The sequence below is a fragment of the Dipodomys merriami genome, unplaced genomic scaffold, assembly GCF_024711535.1.
Source record: "Dipodomys merriami isolate MVZ:Mamm:240054 unplaced genomic scaffold, mDipMer1.0.p SCAF_91, whole genome shotgun sequence".
Taxonomy (NCBI): domain Eukaryota; kingdom Metazoa; phylum Chordata; class Mammalia; order Rodentia; family Heteromyidae; genus Dipodomys; species Dipodomys merriami.
In genome coordinates, this window is record NW_027206524.1 from 2,865,241 (window position 1) to 2,884,457 (window position 19,217).

General features: G+C 39.5%; 1 protein-coding gene across 5 annotated transcripts in view; it reads left to right on the forward strand.

Moving 5' to 3' along the window:
- LOC138821363 (glutamate receptor 4) overlaps window positions 1-19,217 on the forward strand; it is a 282,782-nt gene that overhangs the window by 174,652 nt on the left and 88,913 nt on the right. For all 5 annotated transcript variants that reach the window (XM_070013534.1, XM_070013533.1, XM_070013535.1 and 2 more), the window contains one exon: window positions 13,596-13,780. In XM_070013534.1, the coding sequence (XP_069869635.1) occupies window positions 13,596-13,780 (185 nt within the window). The remainder of the gene's footprint in view (window positions 1-13,595; window positions 13,781-19,217) is intronic.

Below are 19,217 nucleotides of genomic sequence, written 5' to 3' on the forward strand. Positions count from 1 at the left end.
ACAATGAGATTCCACCTCAACCCAGTTAGAATGGCTATAATCAAGAACTCTAATAACATCAGATGCTGGAGGGGATGTGGACAGAAGGGAACCCTACTGCATTGTTGGTGGGAGTGTAAACTTGTTCAACCACTTTGGAAAGCAGTATGGAGGTTCCTCTAAAGACTCCACATAGAGCTGCCCTATGACCCAGCAATCTCACTTTTGGGCATTTACCCAAACGATCACAAACAAGGCTATACTAAAGTTACCAGTACAACTATACTTATCACATACCATAGCTAAGATATGGAACCAACCCAGATGCTCCTCAGTAGATGAATGGATCAAGAGAGAGAAAGATATATATATATATATATATATATATATATATATATATATATATATGAATTCTATGCCTCCATCAGAAAGAATGACATCACCCCATTTGTTAGGAAACAGAAAGACTTGGAAAAATTATATTAAATGAGACTCTTACCTCCAATGAATCACAGAAAACACTGGAAGTGGCACTGTGGCTCAAATAGTAGAGCACTAGCCTTGAGCACTGTGAGATTCACAGATAGCACCCAAGCCCTGAGTTCAAGCCCCAGGAATGGCAAAAAAAAAAAAAAGAAGAAGAAGAAGAAGAAAAGAATGAAAGATAGTTTGTCCTTCTGGGGAAAAGATAGAATGTTACGTTAGCTAGTATTTAGTATTGCAATTCCCCCAGAATGGTAGAGAATCCATCCCCACCATTTCTCCTCTATCAAAAAGCCACCAAGTCCTTCTCTCTCAGACAAAACAAGGGCATTCAAGTTCACTTTGTCATGGGGAATGAAGCCAATGTTTATTGATAGCTGTAGGAAAAAACAAAACAAAATAAAACACCTACGATGACTGATAAAAATCCTCCATTAGTCAGCATTATTACATAAAGCCCAAAAGTATTGAAAGTTAAAGAATTCAGATAACCCACCTCAGTACCATAAACATTCACAGTGGAAAACACCTAAGCCTACATCACCAGCTGCCACCCAGCCTGCTGTTCGTAGCCAATTACCTTGGGGCCAACCATTTCCCCCACTGAAGACATTTAATAGTGAGTAATCAAATGTGTCCACCCTCAGCCACTGACACGAGTTTACAATTACTTCTTGGAATTGAGCTTCCCTTGGCAGGATATAAAAATTAGGCTAATCATATGGTGAATACTTCATCCTGTGTCTGTTCCTACTAGGAACAGAAATTGTCCCCATAATTGTATGCAAATCCTTTCACTAGAATCATCAGGAGAAAATTATGTACTGCTAACTCCTGCTGTAAAGAAAAGACAAAAGTAACATTGTAAAATATCACTTTCAGATCCACCAAAATCAGTGCTTTTGGCTTTGTGTCTGAAAGCCAAATACAAATTAATATTATTTACAGTACACAGCTTGGCATGTGAATATACCAAACTGATATTTAATATGTTGTATAACACTTCTGTGTTTTGTTCCTAGTGATTGCTTTCATGATTAATTAATGAGGTCTGTTGGACTCAAACTTCCAACATAGGGCAGACTAAATTAATTGGTCTTTTAAAAACCAGCATTCCATGCAAAGTTTTGGCTATCTTGCTCCACCAATTAGCCAGTTTTTCAGGGTTAGCTGGGTTTTGTTTGTATGAACCCAACATGTTTCTTTCTTTGATCACTTAGAATGGAGCTCCTTCTGAAATGGGTTGCATACTTCAATTCTGAGCTTTTAAAGCTGATTTTAGCTTTGATTTGTGACTTTAGATAGTTGCTATAAGTATTGAGGATTCAAACTGTAGACTAATATTCAGGGAAACCTGAATTACAAAAGGCTGAAGTGTGCAGGGCTCGTAGTTCCTACTGCTTGTGACCTTCCTTCTGCCCAGACCTGGGGCATTCTACAGTTACTTGCCTTCTGTTAGGATCTACTATGTAAATTATAAGTTAGTTTTAGGTCTTTTCAATAACAATAATTCTTATTTTCAACTCAGAAGCCATCCCCAGGTTGAAAAATAAGATGCTGCTGACATCTGACTATTTTTGATGGACACAAATAGCAATTTCATGTGGCTTCAATCAAAGAAAAAAACACCCTGGCTCATATGCAGATAAGCACAGAGTAAGCAACTGGGTATAGAATTTGGAGAACACAGACAATGACACTCTCCTTTTATCCCCCCACCCGCCCCCCAAAAAAATTTGTTTGGAAGACAGGCACTCCTGCATTATGACTTATTTTAATTTAGAAAATTCTATTAAGTGAAGTAAGCCAGGCCAAAGAAACATAGGTTCCATGGTTTCCCTTATTTGCAATAACTAGTATATGTCTAGGACAAGCAGAAAAGGTCAAATGCTATGTATATAAGGCCATATAAGATGATGCTATGTGACATGAACCCCAAGATAGGGACACGAGCAGTTTTATCTTTGTTGCTGTTGTTTTTAATGTACTTATAATGTACTATAAGATTTTTTGTTTCTTTGTATGTTCTTCCCCCATGGTATAAGCCCTGTTTTCACTGTATTTGATTCCAGTGCCCTGCATCTTGAATATACATTTTTCTAATCTGGGGAGGGGAAGGGAAATACAAAGGATACAGGCTGACCCATTGTAACAATGAGATGTACAAGACATTATGTTGAAAATGAACTTTACAACTTGGTAGGGGGGGAGGAGTTGGGAGGGAGGGAGGGAAAGGATAGTAGGGGAAAAACAAAGGAGGGGGTAACAATGTACTCATTACGTAACTGTAACCCCTCTGTACAGTATCTGTACAATAAAAATATATATTAAAAAAAGAAAAGGAAAATTCTGTAGAGAGAGGGAAGGAGGGAGGGAGGCAGGAGAGAGGAAGGAAGGAAGGAAGGAAGGAAGGAAGGAAGGAAGGAAGGAAGGAAGGAAGGAGAGGAAAGATGGGGAAGGAAAGGGGGAAGGCAAGAGGAGGAGGAGCAGGGAAAAGGGAAAGAGAAAGGATTTACAAATCCATCTCTTCCCTTCTCTAAAGTTTCTACTATTTCACCACCATGAATGGAGTAATTTCCAAACCTTCAGTTTGCTGAGTATTTTCCAGCTCTGAGGTACAGAGTGAAGAAAGCAAAGTCCCAGTCTTTAGATGACACTCCTATTGAGGAAATGGGCAATGAACAAGAAATACCTGTAATCTTAGCCACTCAGGAGGCTGAGATGTGAGGACCAAGGTTCAAAAGCAGCCATGGCAGAAAAGTCCATGAAAGTCTTATCCCCAATAAACTACTCAGAAAAAGCTGGAAGTCGTACTGTGGCTGATGTGGTAGAGTGCTAGCCTTGAGCACAAAGAGGCTCAGGGCCTGCGCCCAGGCCCTGAGTTCAAGCCCCACAAGCATAAAAAAAGAAAGTGGGGGAAAGAAGGTCATGCTGATGAGGATTAAGTGTTACACAGGAAGCCAGGCCGCTATTGGATGAGGAGGTTGAGACTTTCCAGGGCCTCATGAAGGGACCATGTGAATCAACCCAAACAGGAAGTGAAAGGGTGAGACCCCGTGTTGGGGACAGCACCCAGGACAAAGCCGGAGGCTGGAACCCAGCTGGGGGATGGGGCTAGTTTGCCCATAATGTTTGACAGTGAGGAAGCCAGAGAGCACAAGAGAGATGATATGGAGCCCTGAGAACCAACAGACACAGCTGGGGGGTTCTGACCTCCGCATGGTACCAACAGAATTGCTTAAAAAGTTTCAGCCCTTAAGCAAGGCTGCAATGAAGCCCAAAGAGAAGAGCCACAACGCTGCCAATGCAGCTGACCAGAGGCAGAGACTAGGTAGAGGAGGAGGAGGAGGAGGAGGATGGGAGACACAGACTCTTCCGCTCTTCGGAACACGGCAGTGGCTGAGGAGGGTAAAAGAAGGAGCTGGGCATGTGAGGGGAGGAGGAGCTGGTGCCTTGTTCATTTTGCTGCCTGCTCTCCAGTTGGAACAAGTGATGAAAAGTCATTGCACTGGAGCATGGGAGATGGGTGTTCAGTGCACAGCTCTGCCAGGGGGCAGGAATCACACCAATGTTCTCTCTGTGAGGGTGGGGAAAAGCTGCTTTGTAGTGCAGTTATGATGTCCAATCACAGCATGCAATGAGAAAAAAAAAACCACCTTAGGAATCCACTGCTCTAGCAAACTACACATAATTAAAAGATTTGTTAAAGATTCCTCAAAGCCGGGTACTAGTGGCTCAGGCCTGTAATCTTAGATACTCAGAAGGCTGAGATCTAAGGATCACAGTTCAAAGCCAGTCTGGGCAGGAAAGACTCTTATCTCCAATTAACCACCAGAAAACCAGAAGTGGAGCTGTGGCTCAAAATGGTAGAGCACTAGCCTTGAGCAAAAGATCTCAGCTCAGGGACAGCACCTAGGCCCCAAGCTCAAGCCCTACAACCGGCCAAAAACAAACAAACAAAAAAACCCACAAAAACAAAATTTAAAAAAAAGTTCCTTTTCCCTGCTGACATCATTACTCAAAAACCTTGACCTCACGACCCAGGGGTGGCATTCATACTCAGGAAGCAAGATGAATGACCAGAAGGCAAGATGAAAAGTCTCTGGAAGACAAATATTGACATGCCCAAACTCAATCAAGAAGAGTTAAACCAAATTAACAGACCCATATCAAACATCAAAATACAAACAGCAATAAGAGATCTCCCATCAAAGAAAAGCCCAGGACCAGATGGGTTCACTGCTTCAAAGCAGAGCTCACACCAATACTCCTCTAACTCTTCAATGAAATTGAAAATGAAAGTTCATTACCAAATTGCTTCTATGAAGCGAAGCCATCAGAACCCTCATCCCCAAACCAGACAGGAACTCATCAAAGAAAGAGAACTCTAGACCCATTTCTCTGATGAACATCAATGCAAAACTTGTCAAAAAAAATTCTGGCCATTGACTTCAACAAGTCATCAAAAAAACCACACACCACAATCAAACAGGATTCATTCCAGGGATGCAAAGCTGGTTCAACATATACAAATCAATTAATAAAATTCATCACATCAGCAAGAGCAAGGATAAGAACCACATGATTATCTCAATAGATGCAAAAAAGGCATTTGATACACCCTTTATGATGAAAGCTCTGGAGAAGCTAGGAATCCAGGGAACATTCCTCAATACAGTAAAGGCCACGTATGACAAACCTACAGCCAGCATTATACTTAATGGAGAAAAGTTAAAGCCGTTTCTTCTAAACTCAAGAACAAGACAAGGATGTCCACTCTCTCCACTCCTCTTCAATTTTGAATTAGAATACCTAGCTAGAGCAATAAGACAAGATGCAAACATAAAGGGGATCCAAATAGGAAAAGATGAAGTAAAACTCTCCCTCTTTGCAGATGACATGGACTCCACTCCCAAGTAACTCCAGCTGATTCAAAACTTTGGCAAGGTAGGGTGTAAAATTAACCCTCAAGCCAGGCACTGGTGGGTCATGCCTGTAATCCTAGCTACTCAGGAGGCTGAGGTCTGAGGATCGTGGTTCAAAGCCAGCACAGGCAGGAAAGTCTGTGAGACTCTATCTCCAATAAACCACTCAGAAAACCAGAAGTGGTACTGTGGCTCAAGAGGTAGAGCGCTAGCCTTGAGCTGAAGAGCTGAGGGACAGTGCCCAGATCCAGAGCTTAAGCCCCACAACCACCAAAACAAAACAAAAAAACTCAAAAATCAATGGCTTTTCTGTTTGCCAATAATGAGAAAGCACAGCTGAAAGCAGGAAAGCAACTCCTTTTGTTATAGCCCCACAAAAATAAAATACCTAGGAGTTACCTAAAGATGTGAAGGATCTCTATGATGGAAACTTTAAAAACCTGAAAAAGGAAATTAAAGCAGAACTAAGGAAGTGGAAAAACCTTCCATGCTCCTGGATTGGGAGGATTAACATTGTGAAAATGGCAATACTGCCAAAGGCTATCTACAAATTCAGTGCGATGCCCATCAATATCCCAACCTCATTCTTCAATGAAATAGAAGAAGCAATCCAAAGCTTCATATGGAACACACAAATATCCAAATTAATCCTTATCAGAAAGAACAGTGCTGGAGGAATAACAATACCAGACTTCAAATTCTACTACAAGGCCACAGTAGTCAAAACAGCTTGGTATTGGCAAAAGAACAGACCTGAAGACTAATGGAATAGAACCAAAGACCCAGAAATGAACCTGCAGACCTATAGTCACCTAATCTTCAATAAGGAAGACAAAAAATAGAATGGAAGGAAGACAGCTTCTTCAGCAAATGGTGCTGGCAAAGTTGTTTAATCACTTGTAGAAAACTAAAGCTAGATCCTTATATATCACCCTGCACCAGAATCAGCTCCAAATGGATCAAAGACCTCAGAGTCAAAGCAGACATCCTGAAAACATTACAGGAAGGAATAGGAGAAAGTCTACGGCTCCTTGGCACAGGCTGAAATTTTCTTTTTTTTATTATTAATAAATTTTTATTGTGAAAATAATGTGTAGCGGGGTTACAATTACATGAGCAAGGTAATGAGTACATTTCTTATAAAGCATTGTAGCCTCCTCCTTTGTTTCCCCTTCCCATCCCAGCCCTCCCATTCCCCCTCTCCCCCGCCCCCCACCGCCACCCTGGCCAAAGTTGTAAAGTTCGTTTTTCAACATAACGTCTTTTCTTGTACATCTCTTTGTTGCAATGGATCCACCTGTATCCCTATTTAAATGAAATTTTCTTAATAAAAACCCAGAAACACAACAAATCAAAGGAAGTTTGGACAAATGGGTTGCATGAAACTGCAGAGCTTCTGCATGGCAAAGGACATAGCTAGCAAGATCAATAGAAAGCCCATGGATTGGGAGAAGATCTTCACTAACCATACAATGGACAAGGGTCTCATATCTAAAATATACTTAGAACTCAAAAAATTAAATTTGCCCAAAACAATTCTTCAAAGAAACAATCATCCTATTAATAAGTGGGCTAAAGACTTAAAGAGAAACTTCTCTGAAGAGGAAATAAGAATGGCCAATAGACATATGAAGAAATGCTCAACTTCTCTGACCAAAGAAGAAATGCAAATCAGGACAATATTGAGATTCCACCTCACCCCAGTTAGAATGGCTATAATCAAGAAATCTAATAACAATAGATGCTGGAGGGGATGTTGCCAAAAGGGAATCCTACTGCACTGTTGGTGGGAGTGTAAACTTGTTCAGCCACTTTGGAAAGCAGTATGGAGGTTCCTCAAAAGACTACGCATAGATCTATACATAGATACTACACATAGCTCTCCGAGCAATCCCACTTTTGGGCATTTACCCAAATGAAAACAAACAAGGCCATACTAAAGCTACCAGCACAGCTATGTTTACCACAGCATTATTCACCATAGCTAAGATATTGAACTAACCCAAATGCCCCTCAGTAGATGAATGGATCAAGAAAATGTGATATATACATATATATATATATATATATATATGTATACATACACACACATACAGTGGAATTCTATGCTTCCATCAGAAAGTACAACACTGCCCCATTTGTTAGGAAATGGAAAGACTTGGAAAAAATCATATTAAATGAAGTAAGTCAGTCCCAAAGAAATTTAGGTCCCATGGTTTCCCTTATTTACAATAATTAGCATACATATAGGATAATCTTATCAGATGAGCTGAAAAACTCAAAAGCTATGTACATATATCCATTTAAGATGATGCTAAGTGAAGTGAACTCCAAGATATGGACACAGAGATCTTTCTTTGTTGTTGTTGTTTTTAATGTACTATGTGATTTTTTTTGTTTCCTTTGTATGTTCTTCACCCTAGGGTATATCCCCTGTTGTCATTGTTCTTGATTTTGGTACCCTGAATCTTGTATATACAGTTGTCTAATCTGGGGGGGGGGGGATAACAAAACGGTGAAACAAGGACACAGGATGACCCATTGCAACAATGATACCCACAGAACAGTATATTGGAAATGAACGTTACAACTTAGGCAGGGGCGGGCCTTAGCGGGGGGAGGAGTGTACGAGGAGGGGGAGGGAAGAGACAGTGGGACGACAAGGGAAAGATAGCAATGATCAACAAGTAGTGTACTCATTGCCTCACTCCGGTACTGTAACCCCTCTGTATAGCATCTTTGCAAAAAAAAAAATAATAAATAAAGGCCAACAAAAAAGTCTCTGGAAGAAAGTTTACCACACTTCCTGTCCAAAAGAAAAGAGGAGAGGAAATGTATTCTGACACTCCCAAGGTTAAAATTCCATTGCTTTGGATAAAAGGAAGAATTGCTAGAGAATTATGGGTTCTACTACAATGGTTGAATGTCAGAGATTCGATGCTTCAAGTTCTTTGTGAACGATGCATGCATACAGTATTATAGTGGTCAGACAGCAAAGGCATTACTGTCAGAAAACACAAGAGGCCTTAGGGATAAGGTAAGATCCCAAGGACTTTTTTTTTCCAATCATTTTTTTTCCAATCCACTTTGAAAGGTAGATTTATCTAGTTTTACTTTTGAATGTTGAAGAAGAGAGAAACTCAACACATCCATTCTTATCTCAGGTTTACATGTATCACGTCAAGCTGGGTAAGAAAGAAAACCATTTGCTTATTTCCCCATGCCCTTCTTGAACGGTAGCATGAATAAATGCTTCGATCACAGCTGCAGAGAGCCTTCACCAAACTGCCATGCGGGTCCTTGCTCCTGTGCCTTGAGACCTTGAGGCCCACACTGTGACCTTTGAGCATGCTATGTCCCTACTAAGCCCCTTTGGCGGGAGTCCACACTAAGTGGTTACCAGATCTGCACTAGACTTCCAGTATGGTGGCAAAAAAGCAAGTGATCATCACAGACTGTCAGTCGTCTCTTTGAAGGAGGCTCACACACATACAGGCTCTTCTCCAACTCAGGAATCTAGTGCAAACCAGAAGAACTGATACTGTAGCAGCAGCTGCCCACACAGCCTATATGGCCGTGAGGACAGCCTTCATCTGAGCAATGCATAATGTTTCTCTACCTTCCTGATCAGAGTCTAACTAATTGCTCTTACCCTCACCTCTCCCCTATTTCTGCCTTGAATTTTCTTTTCTGAGATAGGACTTCCAGACCCAGCATCCATTCCCTGTTCCATGAAGGTACACCCTGGGCATTCTCACTGGAAACCACAGTAGACACATTTCAGTCTTCATCCGAGGGGAACCTTGTGTGGCATATGGACAGGTTTTTGTCTTTGTGAAATGATCTCCTCCCTGGTGTAAATTTCTCCTGCTCTTCCTGCTGCTTTGTATACAGACATTCAAATCAAATAACAGTTCACCCCCCAAAAAAAGAAGAACATCAAATAAATAAGCCCAGCTTGTGTAATTAGCAGCAGCAGCTCTGAGATGCTACTCATCCAAAATAGGTCATTATCCATGGATGAAATAAAATGTGTTGATGTGTGAAGATGCAAAGCTCAGGACTGTTCATTATCATCCTGCTTAGCTGAATTGATAGTATTATTATATGATATCATAGTAGGGTTAGAGATATTTCATGCACACTTGATAGTGCTCTGAGAGGTCTATAAGCATGCTTTCTTTTCTTTTCTTTTCTTTTGTCAGTCGTGGGGCTTTTGACCTCTGGGCCTCGGCGCTGTCCCTCAGCTCTTCATCTCAAGGCTAGTGTTCTAGCACTTGAGCCACAGGGCCACTCCCGGCCTTTGCTGTTTATGTGGTGCCAAGGAATCGAACCCAGGGCGTCATTTATGTGAGGCTAGTACTCTACCACGTAACCACCTTCCCAGCCCTCTTTTCTTTTCTTTTTCCTTCTTTGGTGCAGGTCTTGGGGCTTGAACTCAGGATCTGGGCACTGCCCCTGGGCTTTTTTGTTCAAGGCAAGTGCTCTACCACTTGAGCCAGAGCCCTGCTTCCAGCTTTTTGGTGATTAACTGGAGATAAGAGTCTCAGGGACTTTCCTACCTGGACTGGCTTCAAACTGGGATCCTCAGCTCTCAGGCTCCTGAGTAGGTAGGATTGTAGGCATGAACCACCAGTGCCAAGCTAGCTTACTTGTTTTTCATCATTAATGTGACTGTGTCCTTAATAGTCTCTCCCTATATTACTTTTTTAGTATTCCGATTCCATTGAAGACATTTATGCAACAATGTATCTTTTGTGTCATGGCCAGTTACCTATCTGACCTATTAGATACTAGATTCTCTGAAAAGATAAAGGATTATGTTTTTGTTTATCTTGATGAACCTTATAGAATCTTGTATGTAGCAACTTTTCAAGCAGTTATGTGGAATTGTTAGACAGCTTCTCAAGCATAATCAAGAGGTAAAAATTCTTTTACAGTAGCAAATTTCCTGTTAACTACGTGATTTTCACTTAAAATTGCAGCATTCCTTTTTTTGACTAGCCATATTATATTGCAGATTTTTTTAATAACTCACAAGATATAAATCAGAGCCAGATGTAGAAATTGTATGGCCTTACTTGTGATGATTTTTCTCGTTTATATAACAACTGAGTTACATAATCACAGATTCGACAGCAATATTTTCTCCTAGTTACAATATTTCCCCAGCTATCTTGGCAAATAAATAAGATGTGCACATCTGAGCAGCAATGAATAATAAGAGAGCACATTAACATCAAACACAACTTGTAAAAGAATCTAAGTTTTTTTTTCCCAAGGAACTGAAACTGACTGTTCTTTTCACCGCATTGAAAAGATGCCATTTATTTCTGACTATGATTAATGGGTCTTTTAGGTGGCCAACTTTCCCTGACATTTAACAAAGATTACATGCTTGGCTTTTTGTCTTATTTCAGCCCTAGCATCATTTGTAACTGAGCAATCAGATAATGAAATGCTGCCTTTTGAAGTATGGTTTTGTTTTATTAGTGTAAATCCTTCACTCTGGTGCTGGAAGTGGGAACAAATATAAATTTCATCAGAAGGTTGTCTCTCTACATCCTGTGAACGCCGTGTCAGCAGGAGAATCACAACATGAATGCCTTGTCCTGCCAGCCACATGATGTCAAAAAAAATATCAGCAATATCTAAAGAAACGAACCAAACCAGGGATTGATCCTGGAGAGCAGGAAGATTATTTTGATATGCGTGGCTCATGGTTATCATTTTTATAGCAAAAAAAGTCTTAGAATTACTTTTAGTGTGGTGATAAATAAAAGTAGAAAAAGGAAAAGTAAAGGGACCAACTGTCATTTTTCAAAGCGGTCCCTTCAAATCCAGCCATGCGTTGCTAGGTGTGATCAGAGAGCAAATCCCAAGGAAGTAATAAATGAGATATGAACACATGCATTAAGGAAAGTTTGTTTGTTTGTTTTTTTCTCCCATCCAGCTACATACGTGTTGAATAGGAAAAGGGGAGAAAGAGAGTCCTGGGCTTCCAGGGTTTTTTTTATAGCAAATGTTTTATTGTAATTAAGTGAGTACATAAATTTCACAGTATTGTGAAATAGTGATATTTAAAGTCACAAACACATTCTAACATTCATGGGGCAAATTGTCTGTATCGTGGTCTGTAAGGTTTGTGAATTCTATGAGCTTTGACAATACAGTTATTTCTTCCATATCAGGTGACATGTACATTCCTTTCTTTTTGCTTAGTGTCAGCTGTTCCCTCTTTCCCGCTCAGGTTTTAAGGAGGTCTGAGTAAGATTTGAAAAGGTAATCACTGGCATGCCTTACTTGAAGGAGACTAAGTGAAGCAATAGGTATACCAGAATCATTACATAGTAATTAACACCTTCTCTCACTTCCTCTTTAGAGAATATATCTGTTCAGGAATAAATGAATCCTAACTGCCACAGTGTTTCTCTTTTTGGCTGGCTATCAAGTACTTTACATTTCAAATATGAGCCCATCATTAGTTTTATCAGTTGACATTACCTGAACATCATATTGGAAACTCACATGTAAAAAACACACCTCAAAAAAACCAACCTCCATGATCTGAGACTCACACACGATACAGAAAGTCAAAAAGGCTTTCTTTTTATCTTGCAAGCAATGAGTATTCCTCTCAGATCTTCACTTCTAATCTGCAAGGCTCAATTCTCACTTCAGAAAGTTAAGAGAGAGAAGCAATGGATGCACCTACAGCATGAACTCAAAGAAGCACTAGACTGCCTTGAAGAGGACTAGGATATTTTTATTTATGTTAAGCCATAAACTGAAAAACAATCACTGGCTAGTAGACTCTGATCCTAACCAGTCCTTATATGAAGTCTATTTATAGATTAGAGTACTCTCCCCCCCTCTTGGTCTCTCATATGATTATTTAAAACAGAGAACTAGAGTAAGCAGGAAGTTACTATGACACTGTTGGCCTTGGCATGAAGATATACACAGTGCTGAGATCACAGACTCACAGCTCCTTCATAACCCAGGTTCTTGGACTGGATGAGTCACCTTCCACCAAGTCCAGCAAAGCTAAAGAACATTCCCTCCTCCCACTCCCAACTCCAGCAACCTCTCCACCTTTATCATCCAATTCTAGAGGCTCTGGTATTTTCTTTGCCCCATACAGTAAAGTTTAACCAAACCTTTCCTTAAGGGCACCACAGTCCCTCAATTGGTAGTATCAGAGGGAGAAGAAGAGGGAGAGGAAGAGGGAGAAGGGGAGAGAGAGAGAGAGAGAGAGAGAGAGAGAGAGAGAGAGAGAGAGAATGTACCAGGGTGGACTCAGGGTCTGGACATTATCTCTGAGCTTTTCTGCACAAGGCTAGCATGCGCTACCACTTGACCCATAGCTCCACTTTTGACTTTTTGGTAGTTAATTGGAGATAAGAGCCTCATGGGCTTTCCTGCCCAGGCTGGCTTTAAATCTCAAGCCTCAGATCTCAGGCTCTTGAGCAGCTAAGACTACAGGTGTGATCCACGAGGGCTCAGCTATCAATACGACTGGAAAAACTAAGTTACCTTTTTATTTAAATGGCTGTCTCTATGACCAGGCTATTGTCTCTCACCTAGTGATTACCAGCTCACTACCAACATCTATCATCCTCCTGCAAGGAAAGCAAAAGCTTAATAGCACTTCTGCAGAACACATCTGTCCACATTATCAAACGAGACCGCAAGGATAATGGCCTCCAATAAATACCATTGTGTTCTTTCTTTGACATCTTCTCTTCCATAGTTGAAGCCAAGAATGTTGTTAACAATTCAAGGAGAAGATCAAAGCAGTTATTCAAAAATGAATTCTGACGACAGGGTAGAATAACAAAAAGGGTTTATGGAGTCGATGTTAACTACAGGTGGTGGTAGATTTGGGTTTTAGTTTATCTCATCAAATCATAATGGTAATAATGTCCAGAGCAATGGAATGCTCTCTGGTGGAGTGATTTTTGAGAGCTTACCCAAGGTAGGGTGATGCTACTTCATTCAATCAATAGCTTAAGAGATTATGTTGCTCTCAGTAAAGAAAGCGAGAGAAAGTGATTCTGAAATAATCACTCCCCTTTTCGAGTGTCTAAGCAATCAGAGTGTATTTTTGAGCCTAAAAAATATTGATGTGGTCTCAGTGCCTGCATTGAGTCACTACAGAGGAAGAAAAGCATGTTTTAATAACTCTCCTTCCTCCCCTCCCCCCAGGGTACTCCATACTTCAAGCTATTATGGAAAAAGCAGGACAAAATGGTTGGCATGTCAGCGCTATATGTGTGGAAAATTTTAATGATGTCAGCTATCGACAGCTTCTAGAAGAACTTGACAGAAGACAAGAGAAGAAATTTGTGATAGACTGTGAGATAGAGAGGCTTCAAAACATATTAGAACAGGTAAGTCCTAGATTTCTGTCTTGCAAGGAAGTCCTGGATTTCTCTCTCCATGTTGCTTCTATGCCTTATAGCCAAATGGTGACCTGGGCCCAGTTTGTCTTCGTGAACGTCCATCTCCCAACTTTTTAGTTTGTGAATATGAGGGAGGTTTGGGAGTGTTCCATGATTTAGCTTCAGGACCAAATCATAATTCCTCATAACCAAAGGCCACTTTGGTTCTGCGGACTCAGAGAATTTGGGAGCGTTGCCTGTCCTACAATATGAAGACCTGATTAATGGGCAGTTCGTTGGTGAGTCATGAAGACCTTTTAGCTTTCTGTTTTCAGAAATGCTAATTTTGAACATTAATGCCATCAGGATAGCAGAATTTTTTTTTAAATGTGTGCTGTTTAGAATCCTTTAGAGAATTAGCTGCAGGAGAAATGGCAATGTAAATTAGCAAAGCCATGGAATAAAAGAGAATTATGTGGAATACTGTGGGTAGTTTTCTTCTTTCCTGGTAGAGGTGGTAAGTATATTATCCAACCACCAATAAAGATGATTTTCAACTCTCCTTGCAAAGGAAGATTCTTTTCATAAAGCTTCCAATAAATAGTTCTTGATTTGATTTGAAGTAGGCAGGAAAAGATAAAACTGAGCTTGTCATTGTGTTAAATGATGATAGGAAAATATCACCCTGTAATGGATAACATTTGCCTTTGTCCTAACCCCGCAGATTACGATAAAGCAGGGAGGCAATCTTCAGCCAAAATTGTAGTGAATGTATGCCATCTAGTGGCAGTACATGTGCTTGCTTATTATATTCCCCTACACTGCTCTGGGTTGTCTAGACAATAGAGTTGAGGTGATTTAAGGTTAGTGACATCACATCGTTTCACTAGGTAATAACACGATCACATTTGTAGTAGTAAATCCACTAATTTGGAGGCTGATTTCTAAGAGTCTCTGCAGTACTCAGTTATAAAATTCTCAGCTATAAAATTAAATCCAAAATATGTTTCAGAAATTCCTCTTCCATACCTTACACCTCTATAGGAGAACTGACGGAAAGCTATCGTGACAATAACATATATGGCAACTCCTCAGTACAGTTACTTAAAAATAATAAAAATATTCAAAACATTTATACTGCCTGTCTAAGGCATAAACCTAGACTCTAAGAGAAGCTGACCATTTACCTCTTATTCAATCTTTTTAGAAGAAAAAGCCAAAACTCAAAACACTTCACTGAAGCAATAGGGATGTGCCGTTTTGAGATTAGTTATAAACCTATCCATCATTCAAGTTTATTCCAGAGAGAGTCTGGAGAGTCATTAAGGTGGTACTTATTCAAGATAGATGAAGACATTAACGAACTCTGGGAGAATCCCATGAAGAACCTTCTTCCTGACTTTCTTAAGCAGTATAGTAGTCTCTCCAGCACCCATTCCCTCTTCCTCCCACTGTCACCCTTGTGTTGAACACTGGAGTTGTTTGACCTGAACAATTGAAGCTTTATAAATAGCTCGGGATGCCTCCCACTGAGCAGCCAGTTCTACCCACTGCCTGGATTGCCAAATTCCTGTCCGAGGCTGAGGAAGCTCAGAAATCCTCTCCACTTAGCACCTGTGCTTACGAGAACAAATCTAGAGGAGGCAATTGAGTGCCCAAACCACACTGACCCATTTCAGAAGCTTATCTGATTTCTAAGAAGAAAATGAGCACACTGCAGTGTTTTGGATCAACTCTGAATAAGCCTTAAATGAGCTCCTGCTCAGGAAACTGGACATGGTGTAGGGGAGGTTTTTGTTTTGGTTTTGTCCTTTTGAAAAATTTAGAAAACTTGAGTGTCTACGTTTCTTAAGGCTTTTGACTAAATTCTAAAAGGTGGCTTTTTACAAAAAAGAAAAAGAAAAGAAAATGGCTGCATAGAAAAAAGAATGATAATAGACCCTTGTCCTTTTAAGCATTTCTCAGGTAGATATCGCAAAAATGGTCACAGTCCATAGTATTATAGGAAACCAGTGTGCTTTTAATTGTCTGTTCCCCCTACTCAAGAAAAGCTTTGCTTCTAAACATGATTGTCTCTTGGTATCTGTATTTCAATTCCTCATAGCTCTAATCAAAATCATTTCTCAGGTTTATTCTTGACTCAATCAAACACAAGAGCTAACTCCAACTTTGTCTTAAACTTAGACATGACTATGTTTCAACATATCCCTGTGTTTCAAAATTCCTTAGTAAACAATGCAGAGCAATTTCAGAGAATCAACCAAAGCAATTTTTTTTAAGTCCTTACCAGAAGCTGGGAACAGAAAGCAAGAGAGGGAGATGGGAGAGATTGGCTCATAGATACAAAGTCACGGATAAAAGACAGAAGGTCCTGGTGTTCTTCTAGCCCACAGGAGGGTGATGATAAGTTAACAATATTGGGTTTTATGTTTCAGAGTAGAAGAGAAGTTTTCATTTCCTCATTCCAAAAGAAATGATAAGTTTTTGAGAGAATGACTAACTTAAATATCGGAAGTTAATATAACATGTGCACCTACCAAAACAATCACCCTTCACTTAAAATGTACAGTTCTGTCAATAAAAAAACATTGTTTTAATGAAGTTTTGAAAGTAAATATGTGATTGGGGGGGAAAAGCACCTTTGAAACAGGAGGCCTCTCTCCAAACAATGCAAATCAATGCAATGAATATGAAGGGATTCCTAATAAAATTTCTAGAAGCACACGCCATATTGTGGTAGCATGCTGTCAGTAATTACTTCCTTGACATTTTAATTTGCATCAGTTTGTAAATTGCTAAAACATAATGGAAATAGCCCACACTGTATTCTTTCAAAATATATTAATGGACAGCTATGGTTAGAAGAGCATTTTATCTTCTGTATGCTTTCCAATTCTTATGCCATGAACTAATTAGTTCCCATAAATATGTTGCTATTTAAAACTGTAAATAGTCATATACTCATTCAAACATTTCAAAACATGAACATCGGAATGTTAAATTAAGTTTAGGTTTGAGGATGGATGACTCTGGCTCAATCCTTGTATGTTGAGCTATAGTTGAACTTAGTATAAGTAGCCGAGTTATCAGTCATAGCCAATCTCAAGTAACCCGGCCAATAAGGTAAAACAACAGACTAGGTAAGAAACTCCTTAAATCACTTCACTTCCACTTCCTGTACTTCTGAAGACTAACTGATCTTTTAAAAAAAAAAAAGTAAATTAAGATATAAATATTTTTAATAATTTTGCTTTGGGGGCAAGAATATTTAAAGATGTAACCTTAGACATTTTGGTTTTCTACTCTAAATGAAATAACAGAGAAATGGAAGAATTTATGTAAAATAACACTCACCATACTAGACTTAAAACTACAAAGTTAGCTTTAGCATTATCTGATTTATGTCAATCCAATCAAATAAGCTCTCTTTTTAGCTCTCCAAATGGGTAAAATGATCCTCTAATCTACAGAAAATAAGGAAACTCTAAAAAGAAACTTGAAAGTTTTTTACATGTTTCCTGAATCTATGGTTTTCATTAGCATCTCCAGTTTTACTCAAACTAATATTATGAGTTTAGCTAAAAGATATTCTAAATTCCACTTTGGACACTAACTTCATTCTCCTCACCTAATTTTTCCCTTTAAATAAACAAGGTTATTTTGAACAATAGCTATTATAGCTGTGATCAAATGAAGTGTTTTCATAGCAAAACAAGTGGTTTCTAGGGAGAACATTCTATATATTTTATTTTTCACATATCTATTATTTTAAGTCCTGAACTCAATACGTGCAGTCCACAGGAAGTCTACCTAAGGTCTAATCAATTGAATAGTCAAGTATCAGACATGAAACTCATGTTTAGCCAAGTAGCAAAAGTAGCAATAACAAACTGGACCTTTTTTTTTTTTTTTTTTTTTTTTTTGGTCAGTTGTGAGGCTTGAACTCTGGGCCTGGGGGCTGTCCCTGAGCTCTTCAACTCAAGGCTAGTGCTCTACCACTTTAAGTCACAGCTCCACTTCCGGTTTTCTTTTTTTTTTTTTTTTTAATTGTGAAAATACCATACAGAGGGGTTACAATTACACGGGCAAAGTATTGAGTACAGTTCTTATCAAGCATTGTTGCCTCCTCCTTTGTTTCCCGTTTTCCGATGGTTAATTGGAGATAAGAATCTCAGGGATGTGGACAGAAGGGAACCTTACTGCATTGTTGGTGGGAGTGTAAACTTGTTCAACCACTTTGGAAAGCAGTATGGAGGTTCCTCAAAAGACTTCACATAGAGCTCCCCTATAACCCAGCAATCCCACTTTTGGGCATTTACCCAAATGTTTACAAACAAGACCACACTAAAGCTACCAGCACAACTATGTTTATTGCAGCATTATTTACCATAGCTAAATATGGAACCAACCCAGATGCCCCTCAGTAGATGAATGGATCAAGAAAATGTGGTATATATATACACAATGGAATTCTATGCCTCCATCAGAAAGAATGACATTGCCACATTTGTGAGGAAATGGAAAGACTTGGAAAAAACTATATTAAGTGAAGTAAGCCAGGCCCAAAGAAACATAGGTCCCATGGTTTCCCTTATTTGCAATATCTAGTATATGTATGAGTCAAGCAGAAAAGGTCAGATAATGTGATGCCAGAAAAATGAACCCTTAGATATGTATTTAAATGTTTTTTTTCTTTAATGCATTTGTTTCTAACGCATTTATAAGATTATTTCTTTGTTGCTTTGTATGCCCCTTCCCCACAGTATAACCCCTGCTTTCACTGTATTTGATGTAGGTATAATTTGTGGAGGGGAAGGGGAAAAACAAGTTGTTTAAATAAGGATACAGGTGGACTCGTTGCAACAATGAGAAGTACAAGTTGTCATGTCGAAAACGAACTTTACAACTTTGGTGGGGGGGGAGGGTTGGGTGGGGGGACGGGAGGAGGCTGGGAAGGGATGTGAAGGGTAAACAAAGGAGGAGGCTACAATGCTTGATAAGAAATGTACTCATTATCTTGCCCATGTAATTGTAACCCCTCTGTACAGTATGTTCACAATAAAAAAGAAAAAAAAAAAAAAAAAAAGAATCTCAGGGACTTTCCTGCCCGGGCTGGCTTTGAACCATGATCCTCAAATCTCAGATTCCTGAGCAGCTAGGATTACAGGCATGAGCCACCTGTGCCCAGCATCTATTTTGATTTGAATCAACAATTATTTGAACACAACAGCACTTGAGACTAGTGGTTGCTACATTCACTCTACGATAAGAAAACCAGCATGTTCTGCAATCAGATTTGTATGTTTCTAGAGTTTATGAACACCCAATGTTGATGTTCTGCATCAGACAAGTAAAAACAGGATGATTCCAGAACAGATGTGTTTCGCTCTAAGATATGAATGAGAAATCTTCAGTTGTTTATTTTATTTTTGTGCTATTCCTGGGT